Source organism: Lepeophtheirus salmonis, chromosome 5 (assembly GCF_016086655.4).
Source record: "Lepeophtheirus salmonis chromosome 5, UVic_Lsal_1.4, whole genome shotgun sequence".
Taxonomy (NCBI): Eukaryota; Metazoa; Arthropoda; class Copepoda; order Siphonostomatoida; family Caligidae; genus Lepeophtheirus; species Lepeophtheirus salmonis.
Window position 1 is genome coordinate 58,802,156 of NC_052135.2, and position 24,969 is coordinate 58,827,124.

Genomic DNA, 24,969 nt, shown 5'->3' on the forward strand with positions numbered 1-24,969 from the left:
CACTTTTCAAACAGGTTCTTTACTTAAGACGGACAAATGAAACTTTAAGGTAGAAATTACAATTATTTGACTTGAACAAACAATGGAGTGAAAATATTTGTTCTCCAAAAAGAAGGACATGTGGACCACTTATCCTCTTCTTCAGTGATGGTTATGAGATTATGGCAAGGGAGAGGCGTGTTAATATTTTCACATTAATATCATTTAAGAATACTAAAAATGTTAATTAGTTTTTTGTTTTGTTTTTTCAATAAAAAAAGATAGATTTTGGTTTTGCCTTATTTTTAATTTAAGTATTATATTAAATCCAATGAAAATCGATTTCACCCACAAAATACAGCTATGCGCGTCCTAAAACTGAGCACTCCTTTAAATTTTACGACATGGATATATTCGTGATTTTATTGAGTTGAAACCGATTTATACTTCGAGGCAAGGGTCTTGACTATTTATAAACAAAACTCCAGCAAAATCTATATAGCAACAGTGAAACAACAGCCGATAATATGGAGAGAAGTCGAGTCGCAATTTTGGAACTTTCCGCGCGGGCAAAAACTCCCTCTGAAATGTCCTAGGTTCTGAACTGTAGCCGTACCACCGTTTACCAAAGGTAGCCAAAGGGACTCCTGAGGCGACCACAAGATCTAAGTCAATGCCTCGAAGATCGGACGGAATGGTTGCTGCCGTGAAAAAGTCTGTCGAGGATAAGAGAGGCCAGGTCACCGTCAGCGGCCTCTCCAGGGAGATCAACGTCAGCAGAAGGACAATGGACCGGCTAGTTAAGAAAGATCTTGCCCTGAAGGTCTACAAGAGAACACCTCGTTAAGCCCTCAAGCCGTAAAATTTAAAGGAGTGCTCAGTTTTAGACGCGCACACCTGTACTAAGACTATTGTGAATTTACAAAACAAATCCTGAGTGCTGCAGGAAGAATGGAAGAAGAGTATTAATGGAGTGTAGAACTTATTTCAGTAATCTATTACCCATTACTTCGTGGAAAAGTAATTTCTTTATATTACTTAGAATCAAGAGTAATAATACTACTTTACTACATATAAGTTAGTTATTTTTTGATGTCCCTTTTATGAGATAACAATGCTGCAATCAACTCGGCGAAATTTTTAAATTGAATAATGATTAGGTGAATATTTGTAAATTAATATATAGTCCTATCCTTCAAAAACTAATTTCTACTGCATTTTCTGTATTATTATTTTATTTTAAAACCATTGATTATTTTTGGTTCTGAATGACAAATTTCACAACTAAAAAATTATTTTGTTATATTTAGGTGCGGCATCTTAATTTCCTTTTTTTATAATGCGTGGGCATCAGACTGTAGAAGTAGTAGCGGAGTGGCCGTGGTTTCATTCTAGAGGCAAAATTCTAATGTTTTTATAGAAATACTAATAATAAGTCACTATTATGCGTTGTAGTAGTGAGGAACGTGCGTTGGCCATTGAAAATATGTATTGCAAAAAAATTGTTCAATTCATTTTTATAATTTAAAATTGGCAATTTTTTCATAACTTAAACAACTCCAGGGATAATGATGCTAGAGACCTAAAACTGGTGACTACAGATTTTGTATCATGCATAAATTTTTAATTAGTTCATTTGATTCAAAGCAAGTTATTAAAACCGTATTTACTCAGGGAAAAACGACATTTTTATGATCTCTTCAAAATCGGCAATAACTTATTACTGAACGAATTAATCGTCTACAATCAAAAAACAAGATATGTTGCCAATCAAATATTTCATCTTATAGTATAATATAATTATTCCACTAAAATCTTTTGATGAATAGTTATTTAAAGAAAAAATAATAATCAACGGATATTAAAATACCAAAGCCCTATTTATTCAACAATTGGGGACGTCACATATCTGATGGCACTATGTAAAACAAAACTTTTAATTTAATATTTGAATTTTTTTTAGAAACATGTAATATTTGAAATTTAATTTTTCAATTTTTTTTTTCTAAAAATTTTATAATCGAAATTTCATTTTTGAAATTTTTTTCAGAAAAATTTATATTTTTAAGAATATCTGAGGACTTTGGAATCTTTGAAATAAATTAAAAAAATAAATTTTAAATTTTTTCCCAAAAATATGTGGTTTTTTGTGGTCAGCTTTAGATTTTTGAAACTTTCTCGAAAGAGTTTATTTTTTCTGAATAAGTATGTATTTTTGAAATTTTTTGTCCAAAAAATCGATTTTATTTGGGAATAGTAACGGGTTTTTTAAATTTTTTTCCAAAAAATTTAATTTTTTATGAATAGTTATAGACTTTTGAAGAAAAAAAATAATTTCAAATTCTATATTTGAATTTTTTTATTTGAAATTTAATTTTTTTAAATTTTTAATTGTCCCATCACTAATTGTTATATTATTAGTTACTAGAAAAGTAATATTATTACAGTAATACATTACTAACTACGTGTTACTACATGAGAGAGAGAGAGAGAGAAATTGGCATAAATCAAAGGATGGAACTAAGCGAAAGGTTGTTATCTCGATGCTTCACAACTTCCCTCTTTCAACCTTTCAATAAAAGTAACACACACAATAAAAATATTATTATTATTATTTTTTTTTCAACAATTCATTTACATGTATAGAATGAATGGAAAAACATGTAAAAACAAATAAATACTACAAGCATTAAATAATATCTGCGGTAACTACGTCAATTTGTGAATGGGTGTTTGAAATATCGCGCTCGATCATGAGTAATGTAGCATAGCTAGGACATTATCATCATTCAATGAGGTGCGCATGGAACTATGCAGACACGAAAATCCGGAGCGGAATGTTAAATACAACTACTGAATAAAATAAAAATAAAAAAACAGCGAAAAAAAAAAGATTAGTTTGTAGTTTCATTGATTTTTTATTTATTTTTTTGTTCAGTGAGAATAAAAATCTCATTAATTTGTGAGCTAAAGTCTGAAGAAGAAGAAGACAACAAAGTATGAACTCTAATAAATCCGATCGTTTTCACCTATCCTTTTTAAAAGATAGAAATAACAGTAATAACCTCAACAATACAAATAAATCAACAGCTGCAAATCACAAATCCGCGGAGAGGAAAAGTATAGGAAATCCCACTAGTTTCGATGATGAGGAGTCCGATGACATGGATGAGGAGTCTGCATCGAAAACTCCATTTTATATTACTGTAGAAACTCTAGAAGGTGCTCTTGAGCAAGTACCTGTTGAAGTGGATGCCTCAAATTTTTCAGCTAACAAACCCATTCTCACTTATTTAGCGGATGTAGGTGAGATTTCTCCACCTAAGAAAGAGAAAAATGAAGTTTCGACACCCCTCAGTCTTGCCTCCAATGAGGACTTGGAGAAAGAATTGGAGAAAAGGGCAAGAGAGGTTCGTTCGGACTCCATTGTGACACCCAATCTCATTGCCTCACTCAAAAGTAACAAACGGAGGCTCGTCTCTAAAAATGGACAGTGCAATATCGAACTCAAACGTGTTCCTAAGAAAAATATGAAGCTAATTAAAGATATTTTTACAACAGCTGTGGACATGCGTTGGCGCTATACCCTTTTCTTCTTTGCTACGAGTTTCTTTGTCTCCTGGCTTCTATTTGCTCTGATTTGGTGGGCTATCGCCTTTGGTCATGGAGATTTAGAGTGGAAAAACTTGCCGGGTGGACCCATGCAGGCCAATGGATCCTTTATACCATGCGTTTGGGCTATTCAAGACTTTACCTCTTGCTTTCTGTTTTCTATTGAGACACAGCACACCATTGGGTAATGTAGTACTTATCATATTTATCTCTTGAATCCAGGGCTGTGAATAGGGGTGGGGGTACACCCCTTGATTAAAATCTTCAGTCAAATTTGTTGGAAAGACAGCAATTTTTGTTAAAATATGAAAATCAGTTCATCAAATTTGTATTCTTTTTTTCTACTTTTAACATCAAAAGAGTTCACAGATTTTTTTTTTTTTGGAGAGGAACAGAGCCGTAAATAGAATTTTGACTGAATGTTTTTGTTTTTTTAATATAATTTTGATAGTTAAAATTTTATAGCAGAAAATATAAAATCCTCACATACTACTATTTCAGATGTGTTTCTAACATTAATCACACCGTTCAAGACTTTCTACTCATATAAAATCCCAATCCCTAATACTAAAAATAAACAAAGTATAACCAATATAACTTTGAACCCTATTACCTAAACCTTCCACTCTTTAAAAAAAAGGGAATGAAATTACTAACTCTGAGTCAATCATATATGACAATAAGGATAAACATTTTGCATAAATGGGGAGCCAATGGCCCCTTATCGTTCCGCCACTACACTACGTTTAATAGACATTGAAAATCAATATTAAGGGTTACTTTTAAGTAAAGTAAAAAGGCAAATTTCGCAATATTTCCCTTTTGAGTTGTTTGAAAATATGTTTAACACAAATGACATTTCTAAGCGTGGAACGCTTAGCAATTTTAAATCCAGAACCAATCAATTTATTTTACATATTCCGTAAAGCGCTTTGTTTCCTTGTTTTAAGAATGGACAAAACAGTATTGTAATGGGACTTCCCTTCGAATCTGAGCAAATCAAATATATCTTTATATATACCAAGTGGTAGGTAGTTTATATGGGTATTTCAATGAATTTTTATGAATGTCTTTGAATAGTTATATACGGATAAAATGATCCAATGGTTGTGGTATTCTGGGCTATTATATTTTTCACAGGACTTGTAAAAGAAAAAAAAATTGACTAGCCAGTTGCCTAGTGGGAATTTTAACGACCGTTGAGCCCTGGGTATATGAATGAATGTGTTAATAAGACAAAACAATGCAAATATATATATCAATCTTTTATTGTATCTCCAAAAAGTCATTATTTATACATTTATTATAAGATGTCTGTAGCCTCTTCAAAACAAATAAGAAATTCAACTCTTTTTGATTAATAAATTAAGCTTAATCATATGACTCTCAATACGTAATTAGGAACAATTCTTCAAAGTTAAATTGCATCCACGAAATAGCACATTACTTACATATATCTATTTATTATTCATAGTTTAAATTGAGACAGCATTTAATATCAATTTATGCCCTATAATTCGTAGTAAAGTATAATGATAATAAAAATGCTTAATTTTCCTATAATTTTCGAAAAATAAAAATAAAAAATTGCTGAAAGCCAGTGGAGATATGTTTGTGTCATTTGGAGTCGATTATATTCTATTTCAATTCTTGCAAATGACAAGTTAAAAACTTTTTCTCAGCATATTAATAAAATGTTTTACTTTATTTTATTTTATAAGGAATTTGTCAAAAAATGTATATACAGGGTGCGTGGGCAAAATCTACTGCTTCAAAAAACAACAACTACAAGCTTATTTTATAATATTTATTGATAAAATAAAAACGAATATCTTGATTAAGATATATTTAGAGCAGCTATCTATTTAATGTAGCCGCCGTTTGCGGCCAACCCCCACTCAATGCGGCAACGAAACCGAGAACAGGCATTTTGGATCTGCGCTGCTTCTATCTCACTGAATTTCTCCTTGATGCAGGTGATTAGAGACTGCTTGGTGTTATGGGAGGAGCGGTTGGTCATGTTCTCCACGTAAGACCAGACAAAGTAGTCCAACGGGTTCAAATCTGGTGATGAGGGAGGCCAAGAGGAGAAGGGTACGAACGCAAAAACATTGCTTTTCAGCCTTTCTTGCGTCCGCTTAGCTTTGTGGACCGGAGCCGAGTCCTGCTGCCACATCCACGGCCTGTCTCGAAGATGTGGGGCGGCATGACATCACTCTCACCTGATACGACCCCAAAGACCATGACAGTGGCCGGAAACTTGGTCTTCATGACCCTGGGGACGTCCCGGACAATCCTGGTGCACTTCTCCTCCTTCTTCTTCCTATCAACAACGTCCATCGGATCCGATGACTCCTCCAGCTGCTTCCTGAGACTTCTGACCGTTCTAACTGACATTGACAGAAGGCCAGAGATATCAGTATTGCTTAATTCCATGTGATCACTAAGCATAATCTGAATAGCAGCGCACCTACGATCTCTCTCATTGAACATAATGACTTTTCTTGGGCACTTAAAATGATGCTATTGCTACAAATGCTAAACAATAACTGAAGCCTATGACCCGGGAAAAATTTTAGCATACAAAAAAGACGGATCAGACATCAGCTGATGGAGTAATGTTGTCTTTAAAATGGAGCAGATTTTGTCCACGCACCCTGTATATATATTCAATAAGTATTGGATTCAACTATAACTCAAACTTTAAAAAAAACTCGACTTTCTTAAGTTGACAATTTTTTGAAAACTGTCTCGAATTATTAGAAGTAAAACTACACTAAATTTGAGCTCGAATGATCAAAACTCGAATTTTTCGAGTATAATCTGAATTATACACAAAGGAAGGACTTAAATTATTAGGTATCATGCGGCTGAGATGTGCTTAAGTAGGGCTGTGAATCCTAAGCCTCTTGTAGCGTGCGAGATAAGTTGTTGTGAACTATGTGTTTCTTCTTCTAAAGCCGTTGTCATTACAATTCTTTAAATCTTGAAGAAGGAATGTCCATGTATAAATTGTGTTTGTTCATAAATGATGGAGAGTAAACCTGATGAATTTAGGGGATTTATAAGTCTAAGTGTAATTTTGATTTTTACAAAAGAAAAAAAAAAAGGTCATTTTAAGACCTTTTTGACTCTAATTTCTTGAAAAACGCTTCAAATTGGGTTATTTCTTTGCTCAACCGCCTTTATGTGTCCTCACAGTGCTATACTGTTAGACTCAGAGTAGAATTGGTGGTTGACATCCTGTCTATATCTTCCTTGATACGGAGTGAAAATCGTGTTGATTTTATTCCTCTTCACGGTACCCAGTTCGATGCAGTATAATGGTAAAATTGTTTTTTAATGGAATTAATGTAGTTTTTCATATTTTTCGATATTTTATTCCGTAATAATTTATTTTCTGTAGAAATAAATTATTCATAAATATACTAAACTTCTCTAAAAAACAAAGGTAAATATAAAATATATATTGGTTATAGAATACTAAACTTTTTGCAAAAAAATGAGCTTGTCTATATTTTCTGCTAATAAAAAGAACGATTATCAGTCACACAACTGCCAGCTGTCAAAAAGTTATTTTACTTGATACATATGTACCTGTAATAGTTACGAGGTATTATGATGCTAACATAGAAAGATGGGGGAAATTTATTTAAATTATCCATCCACTGGGTTTCCGTCAAATGGAATGTTGTTTTTTTTTTTTTGTTTTTTTACAAATACTTAAATTATTTCTTGTATAAAACCATAATTACAGATTTAAATATTACCTCACTATTTAAATCTATTAATATATATATATAATATCAATGCGATTATATATATACTAGTGCGTACTGCACCGAAGGTAAAAACGTTCAACCCTGGATCGTACCAGCCCAACTATCTATGTATACATTGCAACCTAAATTAATTTAATATTTGCTTTGTTGTGATTATATAGATACAACTCTTTGAAATTTTTACTTTTTATGGAAATAAATATTTTCTAAAACTACGTGATTATTATTTGATTGATAATAATTTTCTTTGTCTGAAGCCTATACGCAAACTCGACTCAGGTATAGTCTATCGACGTAATTTTTTTAACTTTTTTCCCACTTGAGTGGTAGATCTTTTTCCTGTTATATACTTTATTCACTTACAGTTTTTAAAGTTTTTTCAATTTTAAAAACGATAGTTCCACTAAGTTCAAAAATTATAGTTATAATAATCCAAAGCTAAATAATCTCCATTGTCGGTTGTGAAGACCAATAGTTTTATTAACTAAGGCTTTTCAGATTAAAATACTTTTCTTTTATTGAACCCCCCCCAAACACACACACTTTAGGCTTTATTTTTTTAATTTCGCTTATTTGGAGCGTTAATAGCTATATAATTCAGGTGCATCCTCAGTGGGGGGGGGGTTGTAGCTCCACCCCTCCCTTAAGGAATTTTTGCTTTTTACTAGAAAATTTAATATTTGATTTTTTTTTTAAATTAAATTAAATTTTTAAATTTTTTTTTTTCAAAAAATTTAATATTTGAACCCTAATTTTTGAAATTTTATGTTAACAGTTGTGGATTTTTGAATGTTTTTTCCAAAACATTTACTATTTGATTTTTTTCAAAAAATTTAATATTTGAAGCCTAATTTTTGAAATTTTGTGTTAACAGTTGTGGTTTTCCAAAACATTTTTTGATTTTTTCAAAAAAAAATTAAAAAAACTAACCCCCCTTATTATTCTGTGGACACTCCTGTAATTGATACACACTTTATTACTAGTATTATTAGGAAGGGGTAGGGAAAGTTAGAGTATTAGCACGTTGTGTGCATGGTAACCCACCAGTGTGTCAATGTCGCTTCAAATACAGTACGGGGGACCTACAGGTGGGTCATTTCAAAAATTTAAAATCGAAATATTGAATAAACGGGAGAATTTTAATTTTTACACAATTATTTTTTAAAACATCTTGTCTATACATGTGAATGAAAATAATCAGTATATTTCAGAATTTTCTGAATAAGGCACTACCTTCATTAATTTACGAGCACTGACATTGTGGAGCTAGTTAACTCCACATCGCAGGAGATACGTAACTAGTAACCCTCGTACGCAACGTTTTTAGTTTAACAATAGTTTACTTTTAATACCAATATTAGAATGAGGAGTAAGGGTTTCTACATTAAGTTGAATATTTAAAAATGGGTTTGATCTAAATTCTTTTATTATGGCTCAATGTTTGAATTTGAAAAAGGCTTAAAGACAGAAAAGAATAAGGTTCATACACAAAATTATTCTATAAATTGCCATATTTCATAAAAGTAAGACTTTTGAATGAAAAATAGGAGCAAATATAGATCGGGGGCCCAAAAACTTGCATTATCTGGCTTTGAAACACGTTGATTTTTATGCAATCAAGAAAAGACAACTGAAAACTAATTTGTGATATGTTTAACTACTGTATTTTTTATTCGACATGTCCTCCTTCACAACCAATAATAACACTGACATACCGGTAAACAGATTAGCAACTCTCGAAGATAAAGTTTGTATCCATGGCGTACCCCGCTGTCATGATGGCAGAAAAGAGCGAATCCAAAATTAACGTTATAGTTGGATATACCGAGTGGTGCATTAAAATCTGAACACTTTGAATTTTAAACTTTAACAAGATATAATTTGTTAATTAACAATAGAATTTCAACAAAATTAATACTATAAATAGATGTGTGTCTGAGCTCTCTTAATGTAGCCGCCCTTACCTTGATGGTGTCCCAATGCTCTATGACATTGGCTTTGATGGCCTTAGTGTTTTGATAACGGATACAACAGCCCTCCCCCTCGACATGCGCCCAAAAAGGTGTAGTCGAGGAGGCTGACATCAGGGATGTAGGCGGGCCAAAAGTGTCAAATATGAGTTCAAAAGAAATCAAAATAATAAATTCAAAAGAGCCTTGTAACGAAGGAGATGTGTTTCTTTCATTGCTGGTGTCAAAAGCTGCTTCTTCACCCTGACAATGATCTTTCCATCCACTTTTTTTACAGCTCTCTGGACAGTTTAGGTTGAAACCTCGAGATATCTTGCATGGATCCTCATGGACTTGAGGGGATTGGGCTGGGCTTTTTTTTTCTTTAACTCTTCCGGGTCCATTTTGTGTATTTTGAGAGAACCTCTCTTCCTCTCCAACGTTTTGGACTTGCTGATGGCGTAGACGGGGGTTCTGGAGACGTCCAACTACTGGCAGTGCGTGAATGGAAATTTGTCGGTCACGATCTATTTCTCGACTTGTACGTAGGGTAGAGTGCTCAAATTTGTTTTGTTCTGTAACTAATTGTTTATGATTTAATATGACGAAATATAAATTAATTTGAAGCACTCAGCCTTAATGAACTATTGAATTAGACATTTTCAGATGTCAATGTACCTACCGGTACAAGACATCCGAAACTGCATGTAAGGGCTGGAGAAGGGCAAGAAGTAAGTCTTATTATCTTACATAAGTTTTGGTTCTTTTTGATTATATAGCCCTGTAATTGACTTACATATGTTGAAAGCAGTCCGGATGGAGATGCTAATGGTTTTTGAAATGCCACCGGTGCGAAGATATAGCTCAAGCGTTACCTTCTTTGTTTATTGTCATGTTTAGACTTAGAGACTTGCGATAAAAACAAAACTTGTTCATTTTTGTTTTGGCTGTCGTTTGGTTGCATAACGACACATTCTAATTTAAAATAACGATGATAAAAACGTAATGAAATGTTACTCCAAGTTTTAGGTACACACACAATTTATATTTTAAAAAACATAACTTAACTTACAATTTTACCTGAAGAAGTTGTAATCATCAAAATTTGGTTTTAAAAAGATATATATTCGAATGTTACTTTCAATCATTACAACTAGGATAACATCCTTGCCTAGGGGCGTCCGTAGGATTATATTTTCGGAGGGGTTTGGTTTTTGAATTTTTTTTGAAAAAAACAGTAAAAAATAATAAATTTTGTAAAAACAAACTTAAAAATAGAAAATAATAAATTTTGTAAAAACAAATTTAAAAATAATAAAATTTTTGTATAAAAATTTATTTTACAAAATTTTGTGGAAAAAAGATTTAAAAATTAAATTTTTGAAATAATATTTAAAAGCCACGTCTGTTGTCAAAAAATTCCATTTTTTGAGAAAAATTTCAAAAAATATATTTCAAATATAATTTTTTTTCCAAATAAATTTCAAATATTAAATGTTTTTAGAAAAAATCTACAGCTGTTCACAAAAATTTGAAAAAAAAATTAAATTAAATTTGAAATACTAAATTTTTCGAAAAAAAATTCATACATTAAATTTTCTAGTAAAAACCAAAAATTCCTTAATTTAGGGGGGATACAACCCGCTAGCCCACCCCCTGTGACCGCCCCTGTTGCTTTTCGATATTTACAAAAAAGAAGTGATATTTTGAAGCACCCTAATGTCCATTCTATAAAAATAGTTTATTTAAAAAGTCTTATTTACTCAATACTCAAAAAACTTGAACTCAACTCGACTCAATTTCAATTACTCAAATTCGATAAAACTCGATCGTTAATAATATAGGAAGACATAAAAATACTAGTATAATATGTATTTGAGTGAGTAGACTACATCGAACAAGGAAGGAAAGACAACTAAATAAGTATAAATCCCAATAAAGGAAACATTAGTCTATTACATAATCCAACAGCTAGCAATGCAATAATGCCTTTTGCCACGATACCAATTATGGTAAAAATAATTTGTATTTAACACACGGGACTATCAATTTATTATATATTTTTCACTACTATTTGAAATAGTATAATGTCTAATATTATATTGTCACACTCTATTGAGTCACATTTGCACTATTTGTTATTGCCATCTTTATTTTTCTTGCGAAAATAACATTGCACATATGTATATTCATGTAAATAAAATATACTTTAGAATTGTTACATAGGTTTTGCCTCAAAATGCATTTGAAACTTCAAATATCAGGCCTTGAAAACAGTCCAGTAATTTTGTGCATGTATTATATCCATGTACTATTGCATTTCACCCCTCAAGAATTTGTGGGCTATCATTCTAGGATTAGGACGTGTCAATGGACAATGAATATAATACTAAATACCCAAAGATAATAAAGAAAAAAAAGAAAATAATATTACTTTCTATATTTTCTACAAAAAAAAATTATTTTCTTCCAATCAAAGAACGGAATAAATAAAACATTTATATATGTGGTCCGTCAACATAAAAACAATCTTGAACAAAAATAAATAAAAGAAGAAAGTGCTTATATATATTCTTTACTTCATATCAGAGCTCACTTTTTCAAATAAACAAATTTTCATTTGAACTATTTTCTTTTATTTTCATAAACTGACTCTACATATTATGAGCTCAAAAAACGTATTATATTGGATTTTGATACATATATTAATTTAAAATTTAAATACACTGCCGATTAAGCTGAAACAAGAACGAAACAGGCGAAATGACCAGGAGTAATAGAACCGCTGAACCTGAACTGGACACACCCATGCCTACTTTTATTTTAATGCAATATAATATAAAGATTTTTACATATTTAGGTATATTATAATTTATTCTATTGTATAACGGAATAATTAAAAAAAAGACCCTTTTTAAACCTTTAATGATGTGACGAGAGATCGATTTTACCTTCTTTAAGAACCAACAAGTGGGAGTGGACTATAGAGATAAAATACATAGAATGCTTACACTGAATAAAAGCAATGCACATTTTTGAACCAGAAAGTTAGTTGACCAAAACAATGGAAAATATAGTTATTTATTTATACATCAATCACTCCAAATCTTGTATGAAATCATCCCATACTTTTATTAAAACTCAAGAGTTACAAAAAAAATAATATATATAATCATATATAAAATACACAGAAGATCGAGAATGAAGCTGTTAATATACCTATTTATTACAAATACAATTTGATTGTTTTGGTCAATTACGAATTCGTCAACTTCTTCTTCACATGATCACTCCATGTTTTTATTTCTATGGACTGGACCAGATGGGACCTATATAAGGACATAAACAACATTAGTTAGCAAACCTTTCTTCGATTTAAGAGACTTAAATTGGACATAATATGACCCTTCAGTTGCGTCTCCCGGATTATATATATATATATTGGGGTGGGGCTTGGGTTTGGGAATTTTTTGAAAAAAATTTTTCCCAAAAATTTCAAAAATATTCAAAAATTAAGTTTCAAATATTACGTTGTTTCGATAAAAATTTCGAAATCCATATATTTTCAAAAAAAAAGTTGATTTTCAAATAATAAATTTTTTGGGAAAAAAATTTATAAAACAACAGTTGTTTACAAGGAATTAAAGTTTTTCGAAAAAAAATTCAAATATTACATTTTGAAAATAATTGGAAAGATTAAACTAAATTTCAAATATTATTTTTTTTTTTTTAAATAAACTTTTTAGTAAAAAGCAAAAATTCCTTTATTTAAGGGAGCGGATACAGCCGCTATTTATAATGTTATTTGCAACGCTTCCTAAGGATTCAAAATAATAATTTGTAGATAGAAATTGATGATAATTTGTCGAGGAATGCAAATGTTATCCTCACTCAATTTTGAGAAATATCACTCTAGCTTACTTTTGTGTTGATGAGCCATGTATACCTAAGAGTGATCACTATTTTTGAAATCAAGAAGTTTGAAGGTGCCCATGTGAAGAATGAATGTGGCATGATGTTTTAGGATTAGAGAAATAGTTTTGGCTTCACTATTTCAAAATTTTGTAGATTTTGGCTAATTTTAGTATGAGGTAGCAAGAATTTGTTTATTTTAGATATTTAATTATATTTATGTGAAAAGACAAGTTTGTCATGGTAATTATCAAATAAAGAATGATATCTTAAATTTTTTTGTCAATAAACTTCTTTCTATTTGATTTGAATCACGTGAACTGCTTCCTTCGATTGACATTTTTAAAGTTTATGTTTGAGCTTTTTGACAATCTGTGAATAACACTTGTCAACAAATTTTTACTTTTGGATTGTGATAGTGTGTTTCTGTTTTTTTTTTACCTTGGAAAACATAAAAACAACTTTTATACAACAAAAGTTATTCTGTATTTGGTCTACGGAAAGCAATGTTATACATAATATATAGCTATCAATAAGCCTTGATAACTTAATAACTTGATAAAAAATCAAAAATCAAGCAGCAAGAATAAAAAAGTTTTCAAATATTTTTTTTTAAAAGTGTTATGAAGTCGTATGTATGTCTTCACTTTAGGACAATCTATAATTTTTGTCATTGTAATCAAAAATGAAGAATTTATTAAACTTTTTAAAAAAAGAGTCAATTTTTAGTTATTTTTTACTGACAAAATATTTTCTTCTTTACTTAAATATTAGGTTGGGGAAAAAGTAATTTCGTATTTTCGGCTTTATTTCAATGCTTTATAATATGTGTTACACTAATCTTATTTAAGCCAAATATCCCTCGTTCTGCTCGATAACTTGTTGCCAAGGAGAGTCCAACTTCATAGTGCCCATCTCGTAGAAGTCCTTGTCCCTATTGAGAAAAAAAACTACGACCACAAAATTGTCACAGGTCTTTATTGAGGCCAAATTGGTTGCCTCAAGCGTGTTGGTCATATATAAGAACAGGTGGTAGTCAGTTGGTGCTATGCCTAGACTCTAGGGTGGATACATAAGAACTTACTATCCGAGCTTCCAGAGCTTCTTGTACATCATCAAATATGTGTGCGGCCTGGTGTTGCCTTGATAAAACACGATTCATCTCTTATTTGAGTTTCTTTTTGTATTCAGCCAAATGTTTCAAAACGGTTTTATGATTGATGTTCAGCTCCTAAGCGATGCTAAGACTGCTAACATTACGATCTATTTTGATATTACCCATGATTTTAAAAAACATTTTCGACGAAAGACCTGCTATTGTGTAGCACATTATTCAACTTCACTACACCAGAACGAAATTGCTCGAAGCACTGTTCTGCAAAAAATAACTAAAAGAGTATCGGCCCTATATACATTGTAAATTTTCTTGGCCGCTTTCGACGAGTTTTTCCATTTCAGGTAGTGAAAATATAAAATATCGCGAATTTCTTCCTTTGAAAACTTATTTACTCGACGCACAATAATTCACGACTGAACCGGCCAAACACAATACTGTCAGAAAACCGTTTGTAGTATACACACAAACACCTTTAAAACGCTATATCGTCAGATCTGATGTGACAAATAATGAACAAGATATATTTTGTCAAAAAAAAAAAAGAGTTCTAAAAACGAATTTACTTTTTCCCCGAACCTATTATAAAATATTTTTTGAATCTGGAAAAATTTAGTTACAAACTATATTTTATGTTTTTTTTTACTTTATGTAGATCTTTTAAGGTTAAAAATAACACTGTTTGGAAAAATATTTTAAATAAAACACTTTGTAGGCTATAAAAGAGACATTTCGTGCTTAAAGATAATTTTAATCTTTCTCGGTGTAAACGCAATCCGGAACACACCATCCCAATCAAAGGCCTAAAAGAAGTCGAAAATTTGTTGACTTGTGTTATCCATTTGTTTTGTTGACTATTTGAGTTCTGCATAGAGAATTTACTTGGGGTATATTTCAAATCAATAAATTATCGCAACCTAATACTAAAACTATCCAAAATATTTCAAATGACCGTACAAGTTTTAAAGACTTTGTAGACTTGTAAAGACATTATGTTCATAAATTAAATGATCACCTTCTTACTATTTCATTTCAAAAATATTGATAACTCTGCTGTGTCGTGCATTCATTTGAGCCAGGCTATTTTCAGCGATTTTCATCTTAGCAGCATTTATTTGAGCGATAATTTATTTGGACGAGCTTATTTTCAGTGAGTTTAGTTTCAATGACATGTTTATATAATATATATTAAAAGATGTCATTTTTAGATTAAAAAAAAGGAAAAAATAGCCCATGATTTAGATCAATAACATTTACAATGAGAATTATCGAACAGTTTTCATCCTTTTGTATTAATCCTACTCCACGAAGGCCCATCAATCGAAGTCTTTGAACACAATCACACTTAATGAGTCATATAAATTATTTTCTTCATTTAAATTTTGGGAGCTGATACGAAATCTGACAAGTGCCTCAGTTGTCCATGATAGACTTCTCCCATTCCAGGGCTGTACATGAATTACCTGTCCTACAAAAAAAACACATGTTCATGCTTGTTCGGACAGCGTATATACTGTATTAACCTGACCAACAGGACAATTTGCCTGTCCCGGATGGTCAGACACGTATTAATGAAAAGCCATAAATTTGATTTTAAACACCGCTCTGGTCAATAATGACGTATAATAAATGAAGGCGGGATGATCTGTGTAAGAAAAAGGAGTTTACCGGTTAGAAAAGGAAAAACGATGGCTCTTTTTTCTTCATTATTTAACAGGTCACTGTGATATTAACTTATCCCTCTGATGTAAGCATTCTTGCGAATCTTTGTTGTAAATTGATTTAAAAATGCATAATAAGATAAGATATATGAATTTAAAATGATTATAATATTTTTCCTGAACTAATGTTAATCTAAATGTAGAAGGTTCTCCTCTTTATAGCAGTAATTCATTTTCTCGCCCCCCCAAAAAAAAAAAAACCCAACCATATTACAGGCAGCTGATATTAACAATGGTTTTAATTCAGTTATACCATATGTCACACTCCCGCCTTCTCCTTGCGTTCTTACACAAATCCCATCTCTACTATTATTAGTACGTCATTCATTTTGTAATGTATTTTTATGAAAATACCACTAAAATTAACCTTGCTGAAAAGAAGCTCGCCCAAATGAATGTTGCTAAGATGATACTCCTTGAAAATATTCTCGCTCAAATGAGCAGACACGCTCTAATATACCTGCCTACATGCTAAACTATCGGTTTGTGTCGTTATTAATCATTATTACGTATACCGATAACTCTGTTCATTCTTGCATTACTCACATCTTTTGATTACTTAATTGCATATATGAATAATTATTATCATTATATACAAATAAAAGAGGGCATAACCATTGAATATTAGGGTTGTACAATCATTAACTATTTAATGTGTACATACAATCCTAATTCTAATTATACAATCATTATAGGTACGGATCTAGGAGCACAAGTGAAGAATGTCCAATAGCCATCATTGTCATGTGTCTACAATCCATAATAGGCGTCGTGATCAGTGCATGTATGGCAGGGATTGTTTTCGCCAAATTAGCCCGTCCTAAACTTAGATCAAACACTATTCTTTACTCTAAAAATGCCGTCATTACTATGAGGAATGATGAGTTGTATCTCCTGTTTAGAGTTGGTAACATGCGGAAGTCACATTTGATAGAGGCCCATTTAAGGGCACAATTGGTGTATGATCGATCGTTCACAGATGAGGGGGAGAACATGCATTATAAGCATGAGGAGCTGAGTATATGTACACAGGCGGATTGGAATTCAGAGGATAGAACCCTTATTATTTGGCCAATTATCATTGCCCACAAAATTGATGAGGAGAGCCCCTTTTTCTCCATGTCACCAAAGGACATTCTATCTTCCAGGTATCATAAAAATACATTTGTTTATTTAATACAAGTTTAATTATTATTATTATTTTAAAGATTTGAAATCATCGTAAGTTTGGAAGGAGTTGTTGAACCAACTGGGAACTCAGTTCAAGCATTATCTTCCTACCTCCCTAACGAAATCCTATGGGGATATCATTTTGATAACATGATGAGCTATTCACGCAAAAGAGGAGTTTATATTGTTGATTGCGCTCATTTGAATGCACTAATTCAAGATGATACTCCACGCATCTCTGCTAAAGAACTGAAGGAAATCAATTCATCAAAGTCCACACCATCTACAATTAAATTCTCCGAGTGTAATGCCGACAATGTCAGTAATGCTCATGTATAGGAAATGTATAGCTAATTCTGAACATTGACATTTGTTTAAAAGCTAATCATAATTATATAATAACTTCCATAATCATATTGACTGAGAAGAAATATTATTATTTCAATGCACTCAAAGACATAAAAAAACCAAGATTTTTCAATTGCTATTTTCAAAAACTTGCATTCAAAATTATTTTTCAGTCCTAAACTAATCTATTCTTCTAAAGGATCACAACCATACTATTGCATAAAATCCAAAAGAAGAACAACTATGAGCGTTACATTAAAGTATGTTTCGCATATTTTTGCATTTATCACACATATACTTCATGTCTGAATTAAATAAAAGTAAATATGTACGTATATTTTTAAATTTCCTAAAAGCTGCCTCGTATCTTTAAAATATGTATTTTTATAATTAAAAGTTTGATAATTAATAAAAGATGCCTTTCAAAAAAAAAAGAAATTGAATTCATTTGTCTTAATTCAAAATTAGTAACGACTATTAATAAGGGGCATTACCCCCCACCTATTTCAGGCGTAAGGCATATATGATATAATACCCAAGTATAAGGTGGGTTCATTCAGCACGAATATTACATTTTAATTATCATTATTGTACTTTACTAAATAATTGAAAATTAAAAAGTTACTACATACAGATAATAATAATAATAGAAAAGAAGCAGAAATGCGTGCTGATTTGTGTGTAAGAACTTAATTCACTGAACCCAAGGTAAATACAAGGTTATACTTATAATAGTCCATAACAGGTGTACAACCGATGTTTGACTTCCTAATACTTTAAATATTGACGTCATAGTAGATGAGGGGTTGCGTGTTTCGTCAAAATCTGCCTGTCTTGACCAGCAGTCTGTACAATACCTCAGATTAAAAATTATATCAAGCCCAACTATTTGATGGTCTGTCCTTGTATTTCTATTAACCTTGACTGAACACTCCATAAGACACATTGTAAAAGTGATTTATCCTGCAACCTTTCTTCCAAAAAGAAACAAAAAATAATTATTCATCTAGCGGGAGTGCCCGGTTATTGGCGTCAGCAAACAGACAAACTTTAATTTAATAGTATAGAGACTCAGTCAGAGACCGAACTTTTTGTTCGATTTGGACTAAAGTTATTTTTTGTAGACCGATATGTTGATTTAGACCAAAATTTAGAACATAGCAGAAATTTACAAAGTCCGAAATGCAAACAGTATGTTTGGATCAAGGCCATTTTTAGATTTTACGACACCGATTAAAAAGGAAGTTGGACCGAATTAATTAAAATTATAACGGGTTCAGACCGGTCTAGGATTTCCAGACCAAAACCCAACACTAATATGTACTCCCCATTTCTTTTTATTTTTAATATGACGCACTGAGTTTTAGCTCCACAAAATCGTTGCCACAGAGTTACTTCTTAGATAAAGTCGTGGGTAAGAGCCAAATTGTCGTAACTTCAGTATCTACTTTACAGAATTAACTCCATCCTTTCATTTTAAATAATGGTGCTTTCCAATTTTTACAATAAGATTGATATGAAAAAATCATTTCAACAGTTTCAATATATGTTTTAAGTATTACCATTAAATGTTAGACTTCTAGAATGACATAAATGCAATACCACTAATATTTATAATTTTTGAGTTGCTACAAATTGCCACTCAACCCTTGAAGTGGTCACGGATTTCTAAGATATTAAGTCCGCACTCAAAAATGAGACCTCCACAGACAAACTTTACTTTACTATATTGAAGGTAATTGTTGGGAATTGCTCACAAACTATCAAATTATCGTTTAGAACACGGATAAAGGGAAAAGTATGAAAATCCACAGCTGACAAAAAAATACAGGGTAAATCTTTTTGTTACTGAAGTGTAATCAACAAACGTTTTATATTATCTTGCTTTTCTCACGTAGAATATAGAGGGGAGAATTAACGTCACATTTTTTTAGGGCACTCTTTTACATTTGATCATCCCAATGCCTAAATTTGCATCACTAATACAATAGATAAGACATATTAATTGATGAAAATGAAATGATAGTATCCGTTAATCGCTAGTAACTTATATGGATGTTACTATAACTGAATATAATTGAGTTCACACGTCCATTGGTGTAGATATTGGCGAGGGAGGATATATCCCCTCTGACCTCAGAGTTAAAAAGAACAAAATAATTTGATTTTTTTAATTAAATATTGCTCTCATTTAATTAATATGCTGAATTAAATTACTCAATCAAGTATTTAAATACAAATCAAAATTTCATAATATGAAGTCTAACATTTTTCCTCGTTAGAAGTCAATTGCACAACAGTTCTTCCCCATTTTATATATTTTCTATGTTTAACTGCAAAATGAAAGTCTCTGAAAATAACAATTTTTTTTACCCCTCCGAGGGAAAGAAGATTTGAGGTGATGCATCTGTGACGTTACGTGCATATCCTCTATAGATGAATGACTATTATGATATAAAAATCAATTAACGATATATTAAGAGATGCCATTAAATATATATTTAATAGTATTATAGGTCAGCATAAGAAATGTAATATAAGAAATTATGTCCAGCACACTTGATAATGGCAACGTCCATAGGATGATAATTAATTAATTTAATAGTCATTAGCAAATTCATTTTGAGTGTCACTATGTTGGCTTAAACCTTCTTTCTCCTTTCATCGTAATTTGCTTCTTTTTGTCCACTTCAAACTTGGCCCTTAATTCTTCAAGCTTTTTTATTTTTGACTCTTTGACTTGGAATTTATAAAAGTTCTCAAGCTCCTTTCTTTTCCGTTTACGCTGTTCACGTGCTTTAATTTTAGCAGAGGCATTCTTACTCACTACTGGTTTTTTGGAAGTAGCTCGAGTCACGGTCACCCAACCCTCTTCATCCTCCGGCGGAGCAATATTTTGAGCTTTGTCATAGTTTTCCACCCATTTTTTGATTTGAAGTTCTTTCATCTCAGGTTTCAAGAGTAGGGATTGGTTATACATTATCTTCCACTTTTCGAGACCCACAGGTATAGGATGCGTTGATGTGGATAGTATGTACTTCTTTGTATTGTCCATGCTCTCTATGACGCGACTCAGACTTGAGGGACGCTCGAACACGACAAATCCGAACTGAAAAAGTAAAGATAATGTATTTATTAATAGATGTTATGATGAAAGTGCTACATAAGTACCTTGAAGCCTTCAATGATTTGATCCTCTCCTTCTATTTCCGAATTCGATTCAATGTTTTTTTGAAAGTGTACCGCATCAATTGCTCCATTGGATACAAATAGTCTTTTAATGGAAGGTTTATCCGCCCATGGGGGAACATTAGCCACCAAAAGTGTTCTCTCTAGAGGCAATTGAGACTTTTGAGATTTGGGTCGATATCGTTTTACAAATAAGTCATGACTAGACTTGCAGGCCTCGTCAAATTTGATAGAAAATACTTTATAGTCTTGGACTTCATTCGTTCCACTTGTTGTTAACGTTACCATTCTCACAATCACGACTCACACGTGAACTAAAGGTGCTACATTGACTTCTTACCAATAATATGAAATTTATGTTTTGATTGTTTATATTGGAAAAATGACGTCATTTTAATTGGAAATAAACAAAGAGGGTACGATTTTAGTCTTTTGTGAAAGTATGCTCGCAACCTCTACTTTTGCGATGACATATTTAATCATTAAATAATCAATAGTGTTTTACCGTGATGTCGTCCATTTTGACAGCCTAAACAACCAATTTTTATAGCAATCAAAACCCTTTTTTCATTAATATTAAGGAAAATAGTGATCTATTGGATTTGAAAATGGGAACAACAAATAGAAGGACCTTACTGCCTATAAATTTTTTACCGCTAAGTTGACTTGTTTTATTATGTAAATATGCCCCCAATGTAAAATGAGTTGAAAATATATTATTTAATCGTTATACAATCGTATTCCCGTGTTTTGGATAGAAAAATAAACTATCATAAAAATAATTCTACAACTTTAATCATTATTATAAATTTTGCCTACGTATTACATTGATTTAATTCAAACATCAGTTTTTATCATTTGTATCAAGTAGTATTCCATGCATGTATCGCGTCTTTTTTTATTCATAAAGCCAATTGACGGAGTTTTATCAAGGTTTTTTGGAAATTTATTCATTTTATGTTGTAAAAATTTCAACTTTGAGCCCCGAAGACGGCGTCTCCTTCAATTATGACGTCAACGAAACTGCTCTCTAAGCAGTTTATCTGTAGAAATGAGAGGTTGCTCTGATTGAAATCAGTAGTAGCTATGAAAAGAAGTAAGAGGTTGTGTGTGAAAATGGTAGAGTAAGTTGAAGGGATTGCCGAGATGTATGTGTCACTTATTGTTAGTGCAACTGCAAGTCTAGTAACGGGGAATTGTTGCCTGTCCTGACTGTGGTGTGAAAAAGTGTTGACTGTTGGATCCTGAGCTGAGATGTGGATGAAATAAAGTTTGAAGATGTCTCATCTAAACAGTAGTCAAGTGTCAAAGAAGATCCGTTCTGCGATCAAGGCTAAATTGGTGGAGCTGGGTGCCTACGTGGATGAAGAACTTCCGGACTACATCATGGTCATGCTCGTGAACAAAAAGCCTAAAGAGACGCTCACGCAGGACCTGAAGCTCTTCCTGAACAAGAACACGGATACTTTTGTTGACTGGCTCTTGAACGTTCTTGAGAAGTTGGACAAAGTGGTGTCCTCCTCTGAAGAGAAGAGGAAGAAGAAGAAGGAGTTTGAGTTGGTGAGTGAGGAGAAGGTTGAAGAGAAGGAGAGGAAGAGTGTGAGTTCGAAGCGGAAGGGATCCTCGGAGCCGAAGCTGAAATCCAAAATCGTGGCTATATTGCCCGATGACTCTGATGGAGAGTATGATCCAGAGAAAATCCTGAAGAAGTCGATTCTCGCCTCTTCTATCCAGGTTCCTGAACGGAAAAGAGGCGTGGAAGCCAACAAAAACCTTGTTTTAAAGGCCGTTGCTGAAGCGGATCAATCCATTAAGAGGAGAAAGGCGCTTGATCGCCTCAGAGACAACGTTGCGGAAGGTCCTCCGCTCCCTTCTTCTTCGCCCAACAAGACTTTACAAGAGAATACAGAGGTGGACCTAAGAGATCGACTCAGAAAGAAACGCCAACAAAGAAAGGAAGAAGAAGAGAGGCGTCAAGTCCGAAGAAGGTCCTCTTCACATTCAGATAAAGAAGAGGAGGATGAAGATTTGGAGAAAATGAGAGAACTTGTTCTGGAGTCCATCAAGAGGAAACAAGAGTCTATGTCAAAAGAGTCTCGTAAAATCGTTGTAGCTCCTGATCACAAAAGAAGGAAAGAGACATCCATATCTCCTTCACACTCTTCTTCAAGGTCTCTTTCATCCTCCTCATCCCTCACTTCATTTGAAGAACTAAAAAAGACACAAGAAACGAAAACAAAGTTTATCGTGACGTTAGAAGGGATCAATTCTAGATATTTTAAAAAGAAGAGAGAGAACGAGGACAATCAAGGCTATGAACCCGAAATTTCACATGCAGATTCCATGAAAAGGCCTTTCCTAGAGGATAGAAGTGGTCTTGGGTCTCAAAGAAGGAAAGCTGTCAACTTAAAGAGCAATTCCATGGAAAAGAAGAAGCCCGAGGCAAAAGTAGCCCCAATGTTACCGGTATCCAATATTGAAAAACCTAAAAGAAAACGTATTACTGCCCCAGATCCTTCTCCTAGTGTCAATCCCATTGCACTGGTAAATCCTCCCAGACAGCCTATTCAACCTTCAAATGTAACAGCAACCACAAGTACTATATGTAGATATTGGCCCAATTGTGTAAGGGGTGCTGCCTGCTTCTTCAAGCACCCTGATAAAATAACATCCAGCAATGGATCAGCTGCCACTCTTCAAAATAAATATTCATGGACACCCGCCTCTCTTCCACCCTAATATTATTTCTATAGTTCTCACTTACTTAATTTACACTCAAAACCAATAACCATTTCAATAATTCTGTCTTTCTTCTTATAGTTACTTATTAATTCGAGAAGATTACATTTTTTTTCTAACGGGTCAATTGTGCAGCCATTGTCGATCAGCTTCTAGGTTTTTATTAAACACACACACACACAAAATTAGTTTTATTATTACTTGAGAAACTATATATTTTTGATTTCATCAATACTAATAATTAATTAGTTTGTATATAGATATGCATTTATTTCGTCAAAAAATAATAATGCAAAAGTTGCCTTAAAAATATTTCAATATTTATTAAATTATAACTAACAAGAAAAATTTGGTTTCCTTATCTTTTCTTTCAAAAATTTCAAAGCTTGTTTCTTTATACATGTCTCCCTCTCTTTATTTATTTCTATCGTGTTCTCTTTTCTTCTTTATCTAATTTTCTCTTCAAACCCTTCTTTACTTTAATCAACCGTTAAAAAATATACAATTTAATGTATATGATATATAACTTCTTATTCTAAATTGACTTTGACCCTCCAATTCAAATTTTCAACTAATTATTTTATCATCTTCTAGGGATGAGCCACACGATAGAAGATTTAAATACAAGGCAAATTATGTATATCTGATACGATACGTTATAATATTAAGGTGATGAAATACAAAAGTATGTAACAGTCACTTATAGACTTCCTTAATTGGTCATATCATTCTAAGCAAAAAATCAACAAAAAAACTAAGCATGAAATGAATACTAATCTTAATTATTAAATTTATGAGTAATGAACATACTTCATGTAACTAATAAATCAGCGTATCAAATTTCATTAAGGCTTCCCCTCTACTATAAGCAAGTGTACTGTAGAGCTGCTCTCTTCAAAAGTCCTAAAATGGATTTGCACAATCGCTGACAATATGGATGATCCTTTGATAGTTCGATGGGGATTGTAATTAAAAGGGGCTTAAATCCTTGCCTCGCTTTTCTTTGCTCAATCATGCCACAAGGAATTCCATCCTTCAATAGAGCGTTTTATTCACATCATTATTGAAGCCGAAGTCATCTCTGGGGCTCTTGGTTGATATTTTTACTAAAGAAAATGGATACATTTCAAAGAAATAACTTCATTAATTGGCTTTAAAAATTATAAAAAAAGACTTCACATCTGTATTGAATAGTACTTGACGCCAAAGAAAAACAGTGTTACATGAATTAAATCAAAGCATATAATATGATCAAATAGTTTGATTTTTACAATTGTTTTTTGATCAACTAGGGACGAGACAAGTAAAATAATTTGACAAAAACATCTTATTCTACTAAATTTAATTATTATTTTATTGTCTATGTTATGTAAAGAAGAATGTATATCACTATTATAACATTTAATGCATACAAGGGTCTGATATATAATAAAGCGATATCAATTTTTGTTAAA

The 24,969-nt window shown here is 32.1% G+C and overlaps 3 protein-coding genes across 4 annotated transcripts; 2 read left to right on the forward strand and 1 right to left on the reverse strand.

The window, feature by feature from the left end:
* The first annotated feature begins 2,611 nt into the window (after nt 1-2,611).
* Nucleotides 2,612-18,025, forward strand: LOC121118380 (ATP-sensitive inward rectifier potassium channel 12). Its single transcript, XM_040712949.2, has 3 exons — nt 2,612-3,775; nt 16,765-17,217; nt 17,278-18,025. Exons 1-3 carry the CDS (start codon nt 2,979-2,981, stop codon nt 17,576-17,578), a joined length of 1,551 nt encoding a protein of 516 aa, XP_040568883.1. The 5' UTR covers nt 2,612-2,978; the 3' UTR covers nt 17,579-18,025.
* A 2,038-nt stretch (nt 18,026-20,063) lies between these two features.
* On the reverse strand, nt 20,064-21,139 carry LOC121118326 (ribosomal RNA-processing protein 7 homolog A). Its single transcript, XM_040712903.2, has 2 exons — nt 20,759-21,139; nt 20,064-20,696 (listed from the first exon to the last, which is right to left on the reverse strand). Exons 1-2 carry the CDS (start codon nt 21,062-21,064, stop codon nt 20,220-20,222), a joined length of 783 nt encoding a protein of 260 aa, XP_040568837.1. The 5' UTR covers nt 21,065-21,139; the 3' UTR covers nt 20,064-20,219.
* Nucleotides 21,140-21,942: 803 nt separating this feature from the next.
* On the forward strand, nt 21,943-24,969 carry Nab2 (Nuclear polyadenosine RNA-binding 2). Of its 2 annotated transcripts, none has more exons than XM_040711879.2 (2): nt 21,943-23,356; nt 24,110-24,969. In XM_040711879.2, the coding sequence occupies exons 1-2, from the start codon at nt 22,055-22,057 to the stop codon at nt 24,113-24,115; spliced, it is 1,308 nt and encodes a 435-aa protein (XP_040567813.1). In that variant the 5' UTR covers nt 21,943-22,054; the 3' UTR covers nt 24,116-24,969. The 2 variants fall into 2 exon arrangements, with proteins under 2 accessions (XP_040567813.1, XP_040567814.1); XM_040711880.2 differs by having other exon boundaries at nt 21,943-23,320.